The 14,326-nt window shown below is 40.0% G+C and overlaps 1 protein-coding gene across 1 annotated transcript in view; it reads left to right on the top strand.

Annotated features, from left to right (window-relative positions):
* shank3a (SH3 and multiple ankyrin repeat domains 3a) overlaps positions 1-14,326 on the top strand; it is a 120,910-nt gene that overhangs the window by 33,461 nt on the left and 73,123 nt on the right. The window contains exons 4-5 of the mRNA XM_031857676.1: positions 12,907-13,015; positions 13,384-13,535. Coding sequence (XP_031713536.1) covers positions 12,907-13,015; positions 13,384-13,535 — 261 coding nt within the window. The remainder of the gene's footprint in view (positions 1-12,906; positions 13,016-13,383; positions 13,536-14,326) is intronic.

Genomic DNA, 14,326 nt, shown 5'->3' with positions numbered 1-14,326 from the left:
CCTGCATCAGCCTGAAGCGTAGTGGCTGCCCTCTTCTGTTCTCTCAGCTTGTTCGCAGCCAATCAATCACTCACTGACTTTTTATTGAAAGTGTAGAATCCTGAAGAACTGAGAAGTAAGCAAGTAAGCAGATTTCAGTTATATTGGGTTAAATGGGTTAAATATAATACTTTACTGCCATTGAAACAGGTTATTTTTGTAATGTGACTGTCTCTTCCCAACTTATCTGTTTTTTCCTTTTATTCTCTTACTTTTATTCATTTAATTTTAGTTTTGGGTTACTTATAAGTTAAACTTCTGGGCTAGGCTGTAGTGAAACCAAAAGACAGAACACATAGCAAGCAAATAACAAAATAGAATTTAAGAGAAAACAACCACTTTAATACTATTACTGTTAAAAGGGGTTTTAAAGAAGTGATGGACCTGACTAGGTTTTAGAGTATGTAATGACGTGAATAAAGGTTTTCAGTTTTGACTTTAAGATTTCGACTGAATGTGCTTCTTTAGCAAGGTTCAATAGGGGAGGAACATGTGTAGCTTTCCTTTCAGCAGTATTTTGACACACGTGTTACTGGGCTTAGCTCCAGCTATCTTTTGGTCTGTTTAGTTGTGTTTCAATCCTCTGGCTCTGTCCGCCTGCTGCCCGCCTGCCTGTGTCCTGGTGTCAGTTTGCGTGTCTGCCTAGAAGCACATGACTGGACCTGATTCAGCTCTTTCTTTCTCTGGACTCTTTGATTCTGATGACGGCATGCATTCCCCCTGCTTACAAACACTCACAGTCATGCATACAAACAACAATAGAGCTCTATTGTCATATTTCATGTGGCGCAATTTATGGACTGGAACGTAAACTGCCCACTTTATTCATTACTCAACCCAGTATCAGTCAACCGCTGTTGACACTGTGGCCGAGAAAAAAAATCTACCTGGTCAGCTAGCATTCATGAACCATGAATGAACCATTTTTGATCGTGATACAGTGGGAAATATGTATGATAATATCCAAAGAAACTTCTCAAATCAATTCTGTAGCATAACGAACCTCTCCATCACCGTCTATATGCTCAGCATGTTCTCAACTGTCATATAGATATATACTCTTTTCTCATCCCAGTCCTCACACACAACATTGCCTACCTTTCAAGCAGGTGCACCTGATGGTTTACAGTTGTCAGAGAGTCTGCCACCTGGTCTAACTTGCATGATCTCAGGCCACATTTGAGCTTACTCCACATACAATGCTGTGTTTTTGTGAGCCCTGCAGCTCGGCGTAGATTGCAGTCAAGTGCGGCCTGCTCAGTGCTTCGGGGAGTGCCGAGCAATCTTGTGGTATTTTTGTGGCCAGGCTCTCCAATCGCATTTGCTACTTTCATCCCCTTTAAAGACAAGGCCCTTTGGCCATACTCATTAAAAAGAAGATGCCCCACATAGCTGTTACCCAGGTTATTCTGTGTATTGGACAGAGACACCAGGATAGGACTGGCAGGAACGAACAGTCTTGGGAGTTATTAGAGGAGAGATACGTTTTAATTGCACTGCAATTTTTCATGGAACAGTGTGCCTGTTGATTTGCAGTGGAAACTGTAGAATAATTAAAATTAATCAAACGTTTGATGTGCACATCAGCACTGTGGTTTCTGTGGGTATTTACTCGTTGCACAAACTTTAACCAGGAAAATACCAGTTTGATGTTGTGACACTGCGTTCTGCGCCTTGAGCAACACGAGAATGGAGCCCATAGAGCATCATTGTAACAACACCCATGAATGGCCTGTCTTTCATACAGCTTGTGTGTGTGTGTGTCTTTGTGTTGTCATTAACACAGATCTGCAATTTTAAATTTGTGTGTTCGTGTTTATGTCAATGCCTTCTTTTTTTTGTTGCATTAATGGGGTTGGCAAGTAAGCCAGAGCTCATTGTTCTGATGGAAGAGACAATGCTGGACAAAGCCATGCTGCCACTGTGGCCAGGAGGGTGGGTGGAATTGGTTGAGCGTACAGCAGAATGTGTTTTGGGGTCCGTGTACAATAAGCCTGCGCTCTGCATGTTTGTGAGTGTGTTGATGAGTAGGAAAGAGACCGTGGCGTTGCCGTGCTTTGTTCCAGCCTCTAGCCAACCCTATCGGAGCTAGTTCATACTGTCCCGACTGCCCAAACTCTAGTTCATTAAGAGGAATACAAGGAATTATAAAGAGCTGAAACATATCATCCCAGTGCTTCTGAAAAGGATTACTCAGGAGGTACCATGCTGTTACGTTCAGAGAGAGCTACGAGGAGTTGGGCAACAGAGGTTAGACTTAACACTCTACTGCTAAAATGACTCATCAAATGACCTCTGACACTGTTCTTATATAGATACCAAGAAGATGTTTAAAGTAGTTTGAAGCATTTTGTTTCAGTCGTTTGATTGCCAGCTTTGATTTTTCCGATTCAAAATTTGTAGCTTGGCGTTTTTTCTTTGAGTTCACACGATGAACTGGTTTGATGTTTGATTCATTTGACTGCAACTGCTGAGTTTTTATTTATTTATTTTTTTACTGTTCAGCGTATGAATGACACATCTTTTACCCCAAGAGGAAACGACTGATCACATTTATTGAAGACTTGTTTGTGGGCTTGCATGAGATCAATTTGTCTGCTCTGTTATGTTATGTACTTGATATGGTTTGAAGTCATACTGGTGTGTGCATGCTGTGTCAGCAGATGGCTTGGGTCCAGGTAAAGGCTGGCTTTAGGCTCGAATGCAGAGAAGAATTTCTGTTTCCTTTCTCTTTGAAATACAGAAACAAATCTCAGTTCAAGGGCTGTGTTAGATATTGCGCCACAAGGGACACTGGTGGAAGTTATTTAGAACAGGTATTACGATCATTATGATAATGACTGAGTCTCATGTGAACTACGCAAGCTGTGGGATTGGGCTTCTTTCTAAATGCTCACCAGAGAGGTGTAGAATTGAATTGCATTTTGCACAAACACATTTACAGTCAATGATGTGTTAGATGTTGTTGCTATAGTAACAGCACCCCATCACTGTCTTTGAGGTGTTTTACTGCACTCATTAATTATGAATGAAATGTGCGTTTAGTGGGCTAAATTCTGAATCAGTGAATGTCATTTTTGTGTGCGTGTGTGTGTGTGTGTGTGTGTTTGTACATATATGTGTGAATAAGTCCAGTGCTTTTTCACGTGGAGTTGGTTTCCCCCTGAGCTTAAGAGTGTATCACATTACTCAGAGATGTATTTCTCTGTGATACAGTTGAAATAAGGTTGAAGATTCCACTCACAGAAAATCCTATTCCTTGGGATAAAGTCCGTACTCTGTCATACAGCACATTGGTCTTTTTGTAGCTGTGAGCATTACACTTTAAGCCTGTTGGGTATGGATATTGGCGATTACTTAAACTCTCGCTCGCTCAGACAAACGTAGACAGAGGCAGAAGTGCTTATAGACATACACACACACACAGATAACACACAAACACACCAATCTGTTCTAACAGGCATGAAACGGTACGCAGCAGCTTTGTGTCTCTTAGGGGACTTTAAACACCCACATTAAAGATTAATTAATATGTTCCTTTATTGGACAGATTTACTAAATCCACCAGTAAGATATATTGTTAAACATACACTCTGCCTGTCGGCGGTGGATTTATAAACAGTTCAACTGTCAATGTGGAAACCATGCATTTAGTTTTTTTAAAGGAATACTCAACTCAAAACCTTTCAATAGTTAATCATATTTACTGCAAGGCATCCATAGGAACCTTTCAAGCCACTACTGCACTGCCTCTTGCATGCGTTGTTGGTATCGGCCAAATGTGCCAAAATATGGCTAAGCACGGAAGTTTAAGATGCTGGTGTTTTCTGTATAGCCATTTTATCTGACAGACAGCCACCCAGGACCCTGTTTGACATGGAGACATTTTTTGCTGTAATAAGATTGGCTCACAATCCGACAATGGTCAGCATGAATACAGCCTGGAAACAGACAAAGACCCAAACCGTACAGAATACAGTGATTCCCAAAGGATTTTGTGAGACTATGGTGCGTCGACCACGGACACTCAAGGGGAGTCTAAAATCATCTCTCGTTGTAGCAGTGGTGGAATGTAACTGTTGCCAAAATTGCCGGTCTGCTCGGGTTAACAGCCAGGAACAGGGGGCTCCGTCACTACACCCGCTGGGAGAGAGGATGCAGCGTGTCCATGGCCCAGGGAGGCTGCAAGGTCCAGGCGAGGGGTTTACATTGCTGTGGAGGAAATGCACACGGAGAGGGCCAGCCAGCACAGCCATTGAGAGTAAACATATTTTCGGTTTCTTATGAATCTGTGGTGGTACAAAATAGACTTTGGCTGGCTGCCAGAGTATAAACTGTAACAGGATTTCAAATCATTCAAAGGGACGTAGCCACAATGGTACAGTTCACTTGTCCTTGATGCAGGGCTGGTGGGTCAGCAAACATGACCTCACCTAAACCGGGGATGGACTGAAAAGGGAAAAACCGGAACAGACATCATATCATAACATAACAGATCAACTGCACCTGAGCCCAAGAATAATCTGACTTTTGGCTCACCTTTGGCTGTTTTAGGATAAACATCTATATTAATAAATTACAGTATTAAACAACAACTCTACAGTGTATTAGTAGGTTGTTTCTGTCAATGAAATGTTTCCGTCTTTTATTATCTTTACGTTTAAAGAAAAACCAATATCGCAGGCGATAAGAAAGATTAGAGCTGTAGATAGATTACTGCTCCACTCTATTCACATCTCTTTTGCTCACACTTTATTTTCTCTTCTATCTCTCCTCCGTTCCCTCCCCTCACAGGACCCCATTCACTTGTGTTTCTGCCACACCATGTCATTTTGTTGCATATTTAATGGAAACATGCTCCTAGACCTTCATACTCTGCAATAAACCATGAATTATAGAATAAACCGACAAATAAAACTAGCAAAGCCATTTGCGTGTTTTTTTTCTTCATTTGATGAGAAGAGGTATAAAAAGAAGAGCCTCTGTTTAGATAGGGAACCCTGAGTCAAATGGAAGAAGCAGTAGACCAGTGACAGCTTCTTTAGGCAGTCTCTACTGTCACGGTTTGCTTTGTGGTTTTGCCAAAGACTTGAAGCACATCTTAGTATGCTTAAACATGATGCCTCTTGCTTTTATCTTCCTCAGCAAGGGAGCTAAGTGGAAAAAACTGCATGCTTTCCTTTACTTTCACTTTTGACTGAAACTACAAGCCCATATTCATACAAGATTATTAAAAAGACCCATTTCTGTAAACCATACAGAATACATACTGTACTACTACAGTACTGCATCAACTTCACATTGCAAACCTCGCTTTAATCATTTGTCCTGCTAACTTATCTATCTACATGTATGTTATCTATTTTATCTAACATACATTTCCTGCTCTTACTGTCGACCCTTATGACTCACCCTGGCACTACTTACCATAGCCTACTTTTATATTGCCTGTGATAGAATATGCCTCATATTCCAGATTGAAAATAAAATCCTGTCTCGAGCAGCACGTTCTTGTCTTCATCTCATCATGCACTACTAGTCTAATGTCTTTTATTATGTATTGTGACTGTACAGGACATTCATTTAAATCCATTTTGTCGCTTCATTTTCAGTTACATTTGACAGATATTTACTTTTGATAAAAAACTTAAATATACTTTTAATAAAGCACACAAATGAAATGAAAAAGAAACGGGAAAGAAACTCTTAGTGTGACAAATACTACCACTGCTTTTAACAGCTCTTCCGTGAGGTGGTAGTGAATGTAGCCGGATACTGCGTGTATCTAATATGGAGTTGTGTCTCTCTAGGTTTGTGTGTCTAATTAAAATGCAGTGCCCCTGCAGCAGGACTGCCTTTGTCCAAAGCAGACGGGAAGACGGAGGTCAAGGCTTGCCCGCTCTCGCTCCAGCCTTTATATATGTGACTGTCAACAAAGCACAGACACAGAGAATCAGGTACACTGTGTGCCAGATAAGATTGTTTGTGTTCGCTGACGTGAATACACTCAAGAGGCAGGTGACTCTTTTATTAACGTGTGACTGGTTGTTAATGCCACAATTTGTATTTGGCACGATTGTATTAATGGACACTCCCTAAATCTCTGCCTGTTCATGATGATTGTAATTTTGAATATGAATTTTTATACGTATGTACAGAACTTTGTATATTTTTTTTTTTTTATTAACAGATTGCTTACAAGTAAATCATTTAATCAAATTCACCACAGTAGTTTCAGTTTTGTTGCTCATCAGTGACACTGTTGGCTCGGATTTATCTGACCATCACTCAGTGTTGCAAGATTTTTCCACATCACTGTCCAGACAAGCTGAGTAGAGAAGTCACCTGGCATCTGAATGAACTTCACGGTACAAATGTGACAGCTCAATGCTGACACGGGAAACCTGATTAGTTAGAAGCACAAACTAGCCTTATGCGAGTCAGAAGTTGTAGCCTCAGTGAGATCAGTGACACTTTTTAACAGTCTACTTTGTTGCTCACTATCAGGGATTACATTATGAAATGGTTAACTTCACTATGCAATGCTTTGAGTCTGAACCAAGGGCTTTGAAGCAAATTGTACATTTGCATTTACAACTGCTGGGTCTGTCACGTGATGCCATTGGGCTCAAAGATACTTTTTTTTTTTTTACCATAGACTTACATTTGGAAAGCAACATCAGCGGATATCTTTTTAGCTAAATCAACTTCCCAGTATGAACACTGGAATAGTCCTTATTAAAATCATTATGTCTGAAAAGACACTGATGGCAGAATCCAGAGTTATTTTCCCTCCTTTGTTTATGTGAATGAGACCGAGTGCTGGGACGGGGTAGGAAACTGTGCTTGCTCTATCAGCCCCATACTGAGGTAGATTTAATCTGAATTTTCAAATCTGAATTATTCTCTCCAACGCTGTATCCATTTCTCTTCATACATCCATGGTCTGAACTCCTTCTTGTGGACTATAGACACATGAGTGTATGTCACATGCCTTGATGGATATCTTTGACCATAGCCATATGCTTGTCTTCACGATACAGAATCTGTTATGCAGCCTGCACTGACAGCAAGACCCTGTTTCAATGGAGTAATGCATTACTTCCACGTCCTCTGCTCTATCTCAACTGTTTAGGCTGTACTCATATCACCATGATATCTGACGGTCCCCAGAGCATACCCATGACCCACTACACTAGCTCCCTGTGTTTATTGCCTTAGCAGTTGTGACGCTTTAGAACATGTGTGTATTTTACGGGCCAGCTCACATTAGGTCAGTATATGATCCTCCCGAATAAGCATCATGTTGTTGAACATTTTAATTACGACTCATCCATGGCACACTGTACTGTAGGCCAGCTGTGAGGGACCAGGGGCTATGTAGCCATGTGGTAATGAGTGTAAATATAGGGCAGTGAAAATGTCTGACACACATATGTACATGCTGTATGGATTACACATGGATGCACATTAGCTACTGAACATTGAGTGTGTGTGTGTGTGTGTGTGTGTGCACAGCCTTTTATGAAGCTATGGCAAAAGAAAAACAGGAGGAGGAAAACTAAGGGAGAATAGCTGCAATACAGAGTGAGTAAAAGAGGCAGGGACGACGGCAAGGGAGGCAGGGGGAGTCGTGTTGTCTCTGTAAGTTCTGGCCTCCTACCCAGGCTTTTATCAGGGTGTGTCAGATAGATACCCCCCCCCCCCCCCCCCCCTTAGTGGTGGAGACAAGACCCTCCTCAGGGTACTGAACTGAAAGAAGGAACCTTTATCATCTTTGTCCTGCTAGCTGGAGTAGCAAGGTGCCAATATTACAAAAAGTCTGTAGAAGGCAGAATCCGTCACTGTGGTGAAGTTTCATTTTTAGGTAGGGGGTGTGTCTCAGGTTACTAAATGAACACAAAGTCAACATTGATATTGAAGTGATTAATGCATTACTTTCCAGATTTCTGATTGCTTGTATTCATAATCTATTCATAAGCAGATAGAAATGTCCAGCAGTCGTAGCACAAATGTTCCATAGCCGTCTGTGAAAAGAATACACAGACAAAATTCACAATTGTATCAAAGGTAGCACAAATCAAACCCTTTAGTTGAAGATTAATTTCGAGCAGAGCAGATGAGGACACTTTGGGCAGAGCATCAAACTGTATCTGCAGGATATTTTCTTGGTTTAACAAGTCGGTAAATTGCCATAGATTCTCTGATTTGATCGTTGCTGATGTTTCTTGCTCTGCTGCACTGAGATAAGACACTATCTTTCATTTTGCCCTTCCTCTCTTCATTTCTTTGTTTGTCGTCGCACTCTTTACTTACTTCATCCAGCACAGCAGGGTTTCACCATCCTCATGGCAGTAGTGTATGTACAAAGCTGCATAGACCATCAGTCAAACTCTTTCTCAATATTTATCTGTAAATATGTGATCTCCTTGCAATTTGGTCTGTGTAATGATACTTAATGGCTCAGCCTGCAAACTGTGGGATAGCTTAGAGATAGAACAATGCACTCTGTTTTACTATCGCAGCCTCAGCAAGCTCAGCCGCGAACTGATAGATCAAGGCAGATGGAAGGACGACACAAATGCAATGATATGTAACAGAAATAATCACATGACATTATAGACCAGTTACAGGTAATAGAGTTTTATTCTGACAAGCTTTTTCACGACCTTGGGCACATTGCAGCAGTTTTGGTAAACCGTCCATTTTGGCAGTGCAAAGCTGCCATTTTCTTTTCCCTCAGTAGTATTTCTGTCAAAATATAGTACTGTTACTTCTCCAGACCAAACATGTATTTTTTTGGAATGAAGTGTTGGATTTAGGTGAGACACAGTAAGACCGACAGTTTGAAGATGAGCTACATGCTTGGTTTACTGCGTGACGGTGACAGATGAGTATCTACGTAGGTAAAGAGCTTGCTGCTGTATTGGTAATCATTATTGAATGGCTACTGAAAATACATGGCAAGTGTCTCTGCTCATTCATTGGCCAAAATAAGTATGGTGTGACTAAGACCACATCTTTCCAACTGAAGTTAAACATGATGTGTGTGCTGTTTTATAACTGTGTTAGTAGTGATGTGACTGAGGGTCTGAAATGAATTACACTTGTAGTGTTTTAAAGACTGTACATGTATTTATCCGAGTGTCTCTCTGAGTGCACCTCAGCTGCTGGTATGGTAATGGTCTGTTACCTTCCTCTCCCAACATGTGTACATGAGCATGCAGGTTTAGTTATTCAATATGCACATACGTGGTTGTGTGTTGGGCACCACAGTGTACCACAGCTGTCATTTTTAATTTCTTGTTTCGACTGATTCTGTCTCCCTGCTAGGGTTGCCCTTCCTCCCTGGAGAGGATAGTGGTTGTTGTGATTTAGATTCCCATAGTAACATAAGGTGCATGTGTGTGCATGTGTGTGCGCCAGTGTATCTGATGCATTTTACCAGTGAACTATCATGTTATCTATGGAGGTAACTACAACAGATTGCTTTACATGAAAACGTGTAATCAAATTGAGCGCTGTAAGAATGTAGTCATGAGTAAGGCATATCCTAATCGGATGGAGAAGTGGTGTTGTGTGTTTGTTATTCCCCTTAAGATAATTGAAACTACTGTAGCAACAAAAGCAAACTGCCAGGTTTAAGGCTGGTCATATAGAAATTGATTTGTGCTTCACAAAATTAGGGGCATGTATTGCATATTCTGTGACTTTCCCGAAACAAGAATTGTGCTTCTGCCTGGATATAGTTGCCTATTTTATGACTTCACCAATGCACATACACATCCACTAACATTGAGCTCACTTACAGCTCCTCAACCGTTTCCTGTTAGTGTGATCGATTGGTGTTTCTGTGTTAGTGGGTTACAACTTCCTACGGCAGTTCACTGAGACAGGATAGCATGCTGTTACAAACAGGGCTGACTGCCAGAGAAGCCTACATGCATACAACAAACGTTTCCCTCACACACCTTGTATTTAGCCTGTACATCATTTCTATAATAATCTGACAAAACAATGGTGTTTGTGTTTTTTAAGAGCTTGAGTGATTAATAATTTAGCTCACTAGATTTCAGGACATTTGCTGATGGTTTTGATGTTTATTATTTTGTTTTCTATTAAATGTTGTAATGGAATATAAATACATAGACTATCAAGGATGATATCATTGCTCCTAATGGTCTTTGCCCTGTTTATCATCCACCCCTCAGTTGTTGTCAGGCTACATCACCATAACTACCTTATAATAACCGTAAGTCATTAAAAGATTTTTAAAAAGTCAGTTTTCCTCCCAGCCTATGATAGGCCATGAGGGACGGTATTCACATTCATATGATTGAAACTTGGCAAATCAATGAATGAAATGTGAACAGATTGGGCTACGACTCCTCTTTTCCTACTCCTTTGAATTTTTTCCACTTTATTTTTTAATTTCCCTTGAATTTCATGAACTGTGGAGGAAGATTGTACCCCACTTGCCAATCATTGCCACATCCTGCTGCGTGTGCATTCACAAGCTTAGATGATGAATGAAAATGAAAATGCTGAAGATAGATCTATCGACAGTTAAGGGATTGCTACTAAAAGTAATAGGTAATCAGTGCACAGATGGTTTGAACAAAATGATCCACACTCCTCTCTCTGTACTAGCTGAAGGCGTTTCCGCAGTATTTTTGTTGTGTTTTTGGTCAGGAAGAAAGAGAATTGCAGTATCTAAAGGAGGAGTCATAAAAGACATGCAGAGATTTAAGCTTGGATTATTTTTTAATATTGCCAAAGGATAAAATTAGCCAATTTTGGAAATGTTTTTGAGCTTGAAATATAAACTGTCAACTTGTCTTATCTATTTTTTTAAAACTTAGATTGATAGGTTTGGAATTTAAGTAAATGTAGTTCATTTCATATCTAATTGTTATTCAGGAATATATTGAAATTTGTATGAATTCTCTTTTGATTAAGATTTTAGTACATGTTATTGAAATATTTTTCAGTTTCATGGCAAATTATTGGTCTTGCAAAACAACAAGCTAATTGTATCTTGTCACTCCACCTGTCTGCACAGGGCTTTATCGGACCGTCCATCATCCTTTTCTTTATTTGTTTTCTTTCTGATTTGTCAGTATGTCATGGTAACTCGGAAAGTCTTTGCACGTGTGTGCATTTATAGGTGTGTGTTACAGAGAGAGGAAGATAGCGAAACTGAGAAAATATGAAGAGTTTATTGAGACCCTCGCCAAAGCAGATAAATCATTACAAATGCTTATCATCAGCCCTCTGTTCAACAAGCAATAAAACACACATCAGAGCCAGCTGATCACTGGCAAATCATCACCGAGTCTCTTCATGGCAGTATCCGAGGCATTGTGCAGGACACACACACATATTCACAAACACAACCTCAATGCTCTTCCCACTCCTGTGTACATTGGCTGCCAGAGCTGTCTTTGTATCCGATCACCATAACAACTGCCTCACAGAGCGTCTAAAAAAAAAAAAAAAAAGCCGAAGTGAATTTCTCTCACTCAGTTTGACTTGGAGATGGTGAGAGTAGCAGTCGGCAGCTCCACGCAGCATGTCAGTGTGGTGTGCATGAGCAAAAAGGCAAGCTTGTAGAGGCAAGCGGGCTGCAGATGACTCGGTGTGAAGGGAAAGGGAGAGTGTGATGTGACATTCGGAAGGTGCAGAGTGTGACTTTTAAAGAACGAGGGATATGCAGTATATGATGCCACACACGGTGAGTGTAAAAGGCTGCTGAGTTCTGTTCGCATTCTTGCATGTGAGTGTACATGTTTGTATGTGTTTAAGTTTGTTATATTAAATGCCTTGTGGTAAGTAATTCAGTTGTGTAAAATGTAATACGTGTGTGTGTGTGTGTGTGTGTGTCTGTCTGGAGGGTTTTGCACATGTGTTACGTAATGACTGAGGCTGAGTAACAGAGAATTCATTAGTAATGAAAGTTTCCTGTGTAGCTCATTTGGTATACTGCAGATATTGTCTCTGTAATTACATCCACAAGATTCATATTCGGCTATCGTCCTTGTCCTCATTGATATTTTATATGTTCAGTATTAAACTATAGTGTAGTAGACTAGTTTTAATAATTGCTATTTTACTTCGTCTTTTCTTAAGTATAGCAAATAGTCATTAGCTACTTTTTGTGCTATAATATTATGTCTCAGATATTACAAGATAGATTGTTGTCCTGATTCTTCAGGCTATAGTAATCTATTGTGAAATGTTAGTGCTGCTACCTTGTTCACAGCTTCATTTTTCACTCTATACTCTACAGGCTTACACCCATCAGCAGAGGTGATGAATATTTTTTCATCATAACTCACAGAGGAAATTTAGTGTTTGTGTGTGTGTACAGTATGAGTGTATTAGGATTCTGGTGGGATTTGCACGTGGGTTTGTGCATGCGTCTCTGCCTGTTTTATGACTATGGTTTAAACATCAATGTTAGATTCAGTGATGCAATAGCATTGCTCTCAGGCACTGTACAATATTATGACCATTACATTTTCACTCTAAATGTGACGTTAGCCTTAAAATCTCATTTTCTTGGCACCAATATCCAAAGGAAAGGTCTTCATTTCAGCATTACTTTACAGCCCTTTCCTTGTCTTTTTTGGTCTATCCTATTATAGCTTATATACTGTATATCTACTGCACATGGCCCATTTGCTTGGCATGACAGAACAGAAATAAAACCTTCAAACACAGACTGAGAGAGAGCAGCGACTTTAGCTTTCATCTCTGAACTGCATTATTAAACATCCACATCCACATGAGTCTGACATCAACCAATCACAGCTGTCTTTTCCTCCACCCCCTACCCCTCCCTGCTCCCTTGTCTCCCTCCATTAGGCAAACCTGAAGAAGTTTATGGAGTATGTGCAGCAGAGGAACATTGAAAGGGTCTCAAGGTTCCTGGAAAAAGGCCTGGACCCCAACTTCCATGATCCAGACACAGGAGGTGAGGATGTCTGTACGAAGAACTATCCCACCTCTTCTCTACTTTAGTTAAATAACAGTCTTATGCTTTCTCTTCATCTTTATCTCCCTCTCTCCCTCTTTCTGGATTAATTTCCCTGTTTGGTGACCTGTCATCTGACAGAAGAACTGTGAAGGGGGAGGGGAGGGGGGGGAGGTTGAGAATAGGTTGGTTTCACACCAACAGGAAGCAATCACAGCCGTCAAGGCAGTTAGTGTAGTGTGCTATTTTGTCATCAAATATTGACATCTCCAATTGTTGGATGTTCCTATACTAAGAAGAATGCACAATAATGTCACTGAAAGTAAAATATGTTATAGTGTTTGATTGCTCATCCTTACATTTTACAGAATGTCCTCTAACGCTGGCAGCACAGCTGGAGGGATGTGCAGATCTCATCAAGGTGCTAAAGAGTGGAGGGGCGCATCTGGACTTCAGAACAAAAGATGGCATTACTGCCCTGCACAAGGCCGTGCGCAGCAAGAACCATACCGCACTTATAGTAAGTGTAACACACACACACAAGTGTCGCAGAAAGCTGACTCATCTCTTTTATTTCTTTTGCTACACCAATTGCTTGCTTGCAAACGGAGAGCTTGCAGGTAGGCAATCTCTGGCAGAGGGGGCTTGAGCAATTCAGTACAGAGGGTGCTTGAACAATTACTAAATATGTGAGGATTAACATGCCCTCTTTGAATGGGCTGGCGTATTCATTGAATGGCCTTGTATATGTCTGGTTTGAGGAGGCTTGTAACCTAAATGAAAGGATTTACATGAGTCATATAATTGATTTATTGTTGAGCCAGAACTGTTGAAAATGGAATTGGTCATTGCCGTTATCCAAATATTCAGTGTCACTGGGCCGTGTAATATACATAAGCCATTGCTGCTGTTTGGTATAGTATGTCTTCAAAAGGTCATGCTTATTTCTCCAAATAAATTTAATAAATAGTTTATTTTCAAATTATTGTATACATGTCCTACAGCACAAGAATGCTTCTAATCACTGACTGAATGATTACTTTGCTGAAATTTTTTCTTGAGATAGCATTTACTTGGTGTTAATAACATATATATATATAGATATGATATATATATAGATATGATATATATATAGATATGATATATATATAGATATGATATATATATATATAGATATGATATATATATAGATAGATATGATATATATATAGATAGATATGATATATAGATAGATAGATATGATATATATATATATAGATATGATATATATATAGATAGATATGATATATATATAGATAGATATGATATATA

This window comes from Anarrhichthys ocellatus, unplaced genomic scaffold (genome assembly GCF_004355925.1).
Source record: "Anarrhichthys ocellatus isolate YVR2014 unplaced genomic scaffold, GSC_Weel_1.0 scaffold2, whole genome shotgun sequence".
Classification (NCBI taxonomy): domain Eukaryota; kingdom Metazoa; phylum Chordata; class Actinopteri; order Perciformes; family Anarhichadidae; genus Anarrhichthys; species Anarrhichthys ocellatus.
Note: the sequence above shows the minus strand (reverse complement) of the source record. Positions and strands in the feature narration are given on the sequence as shown.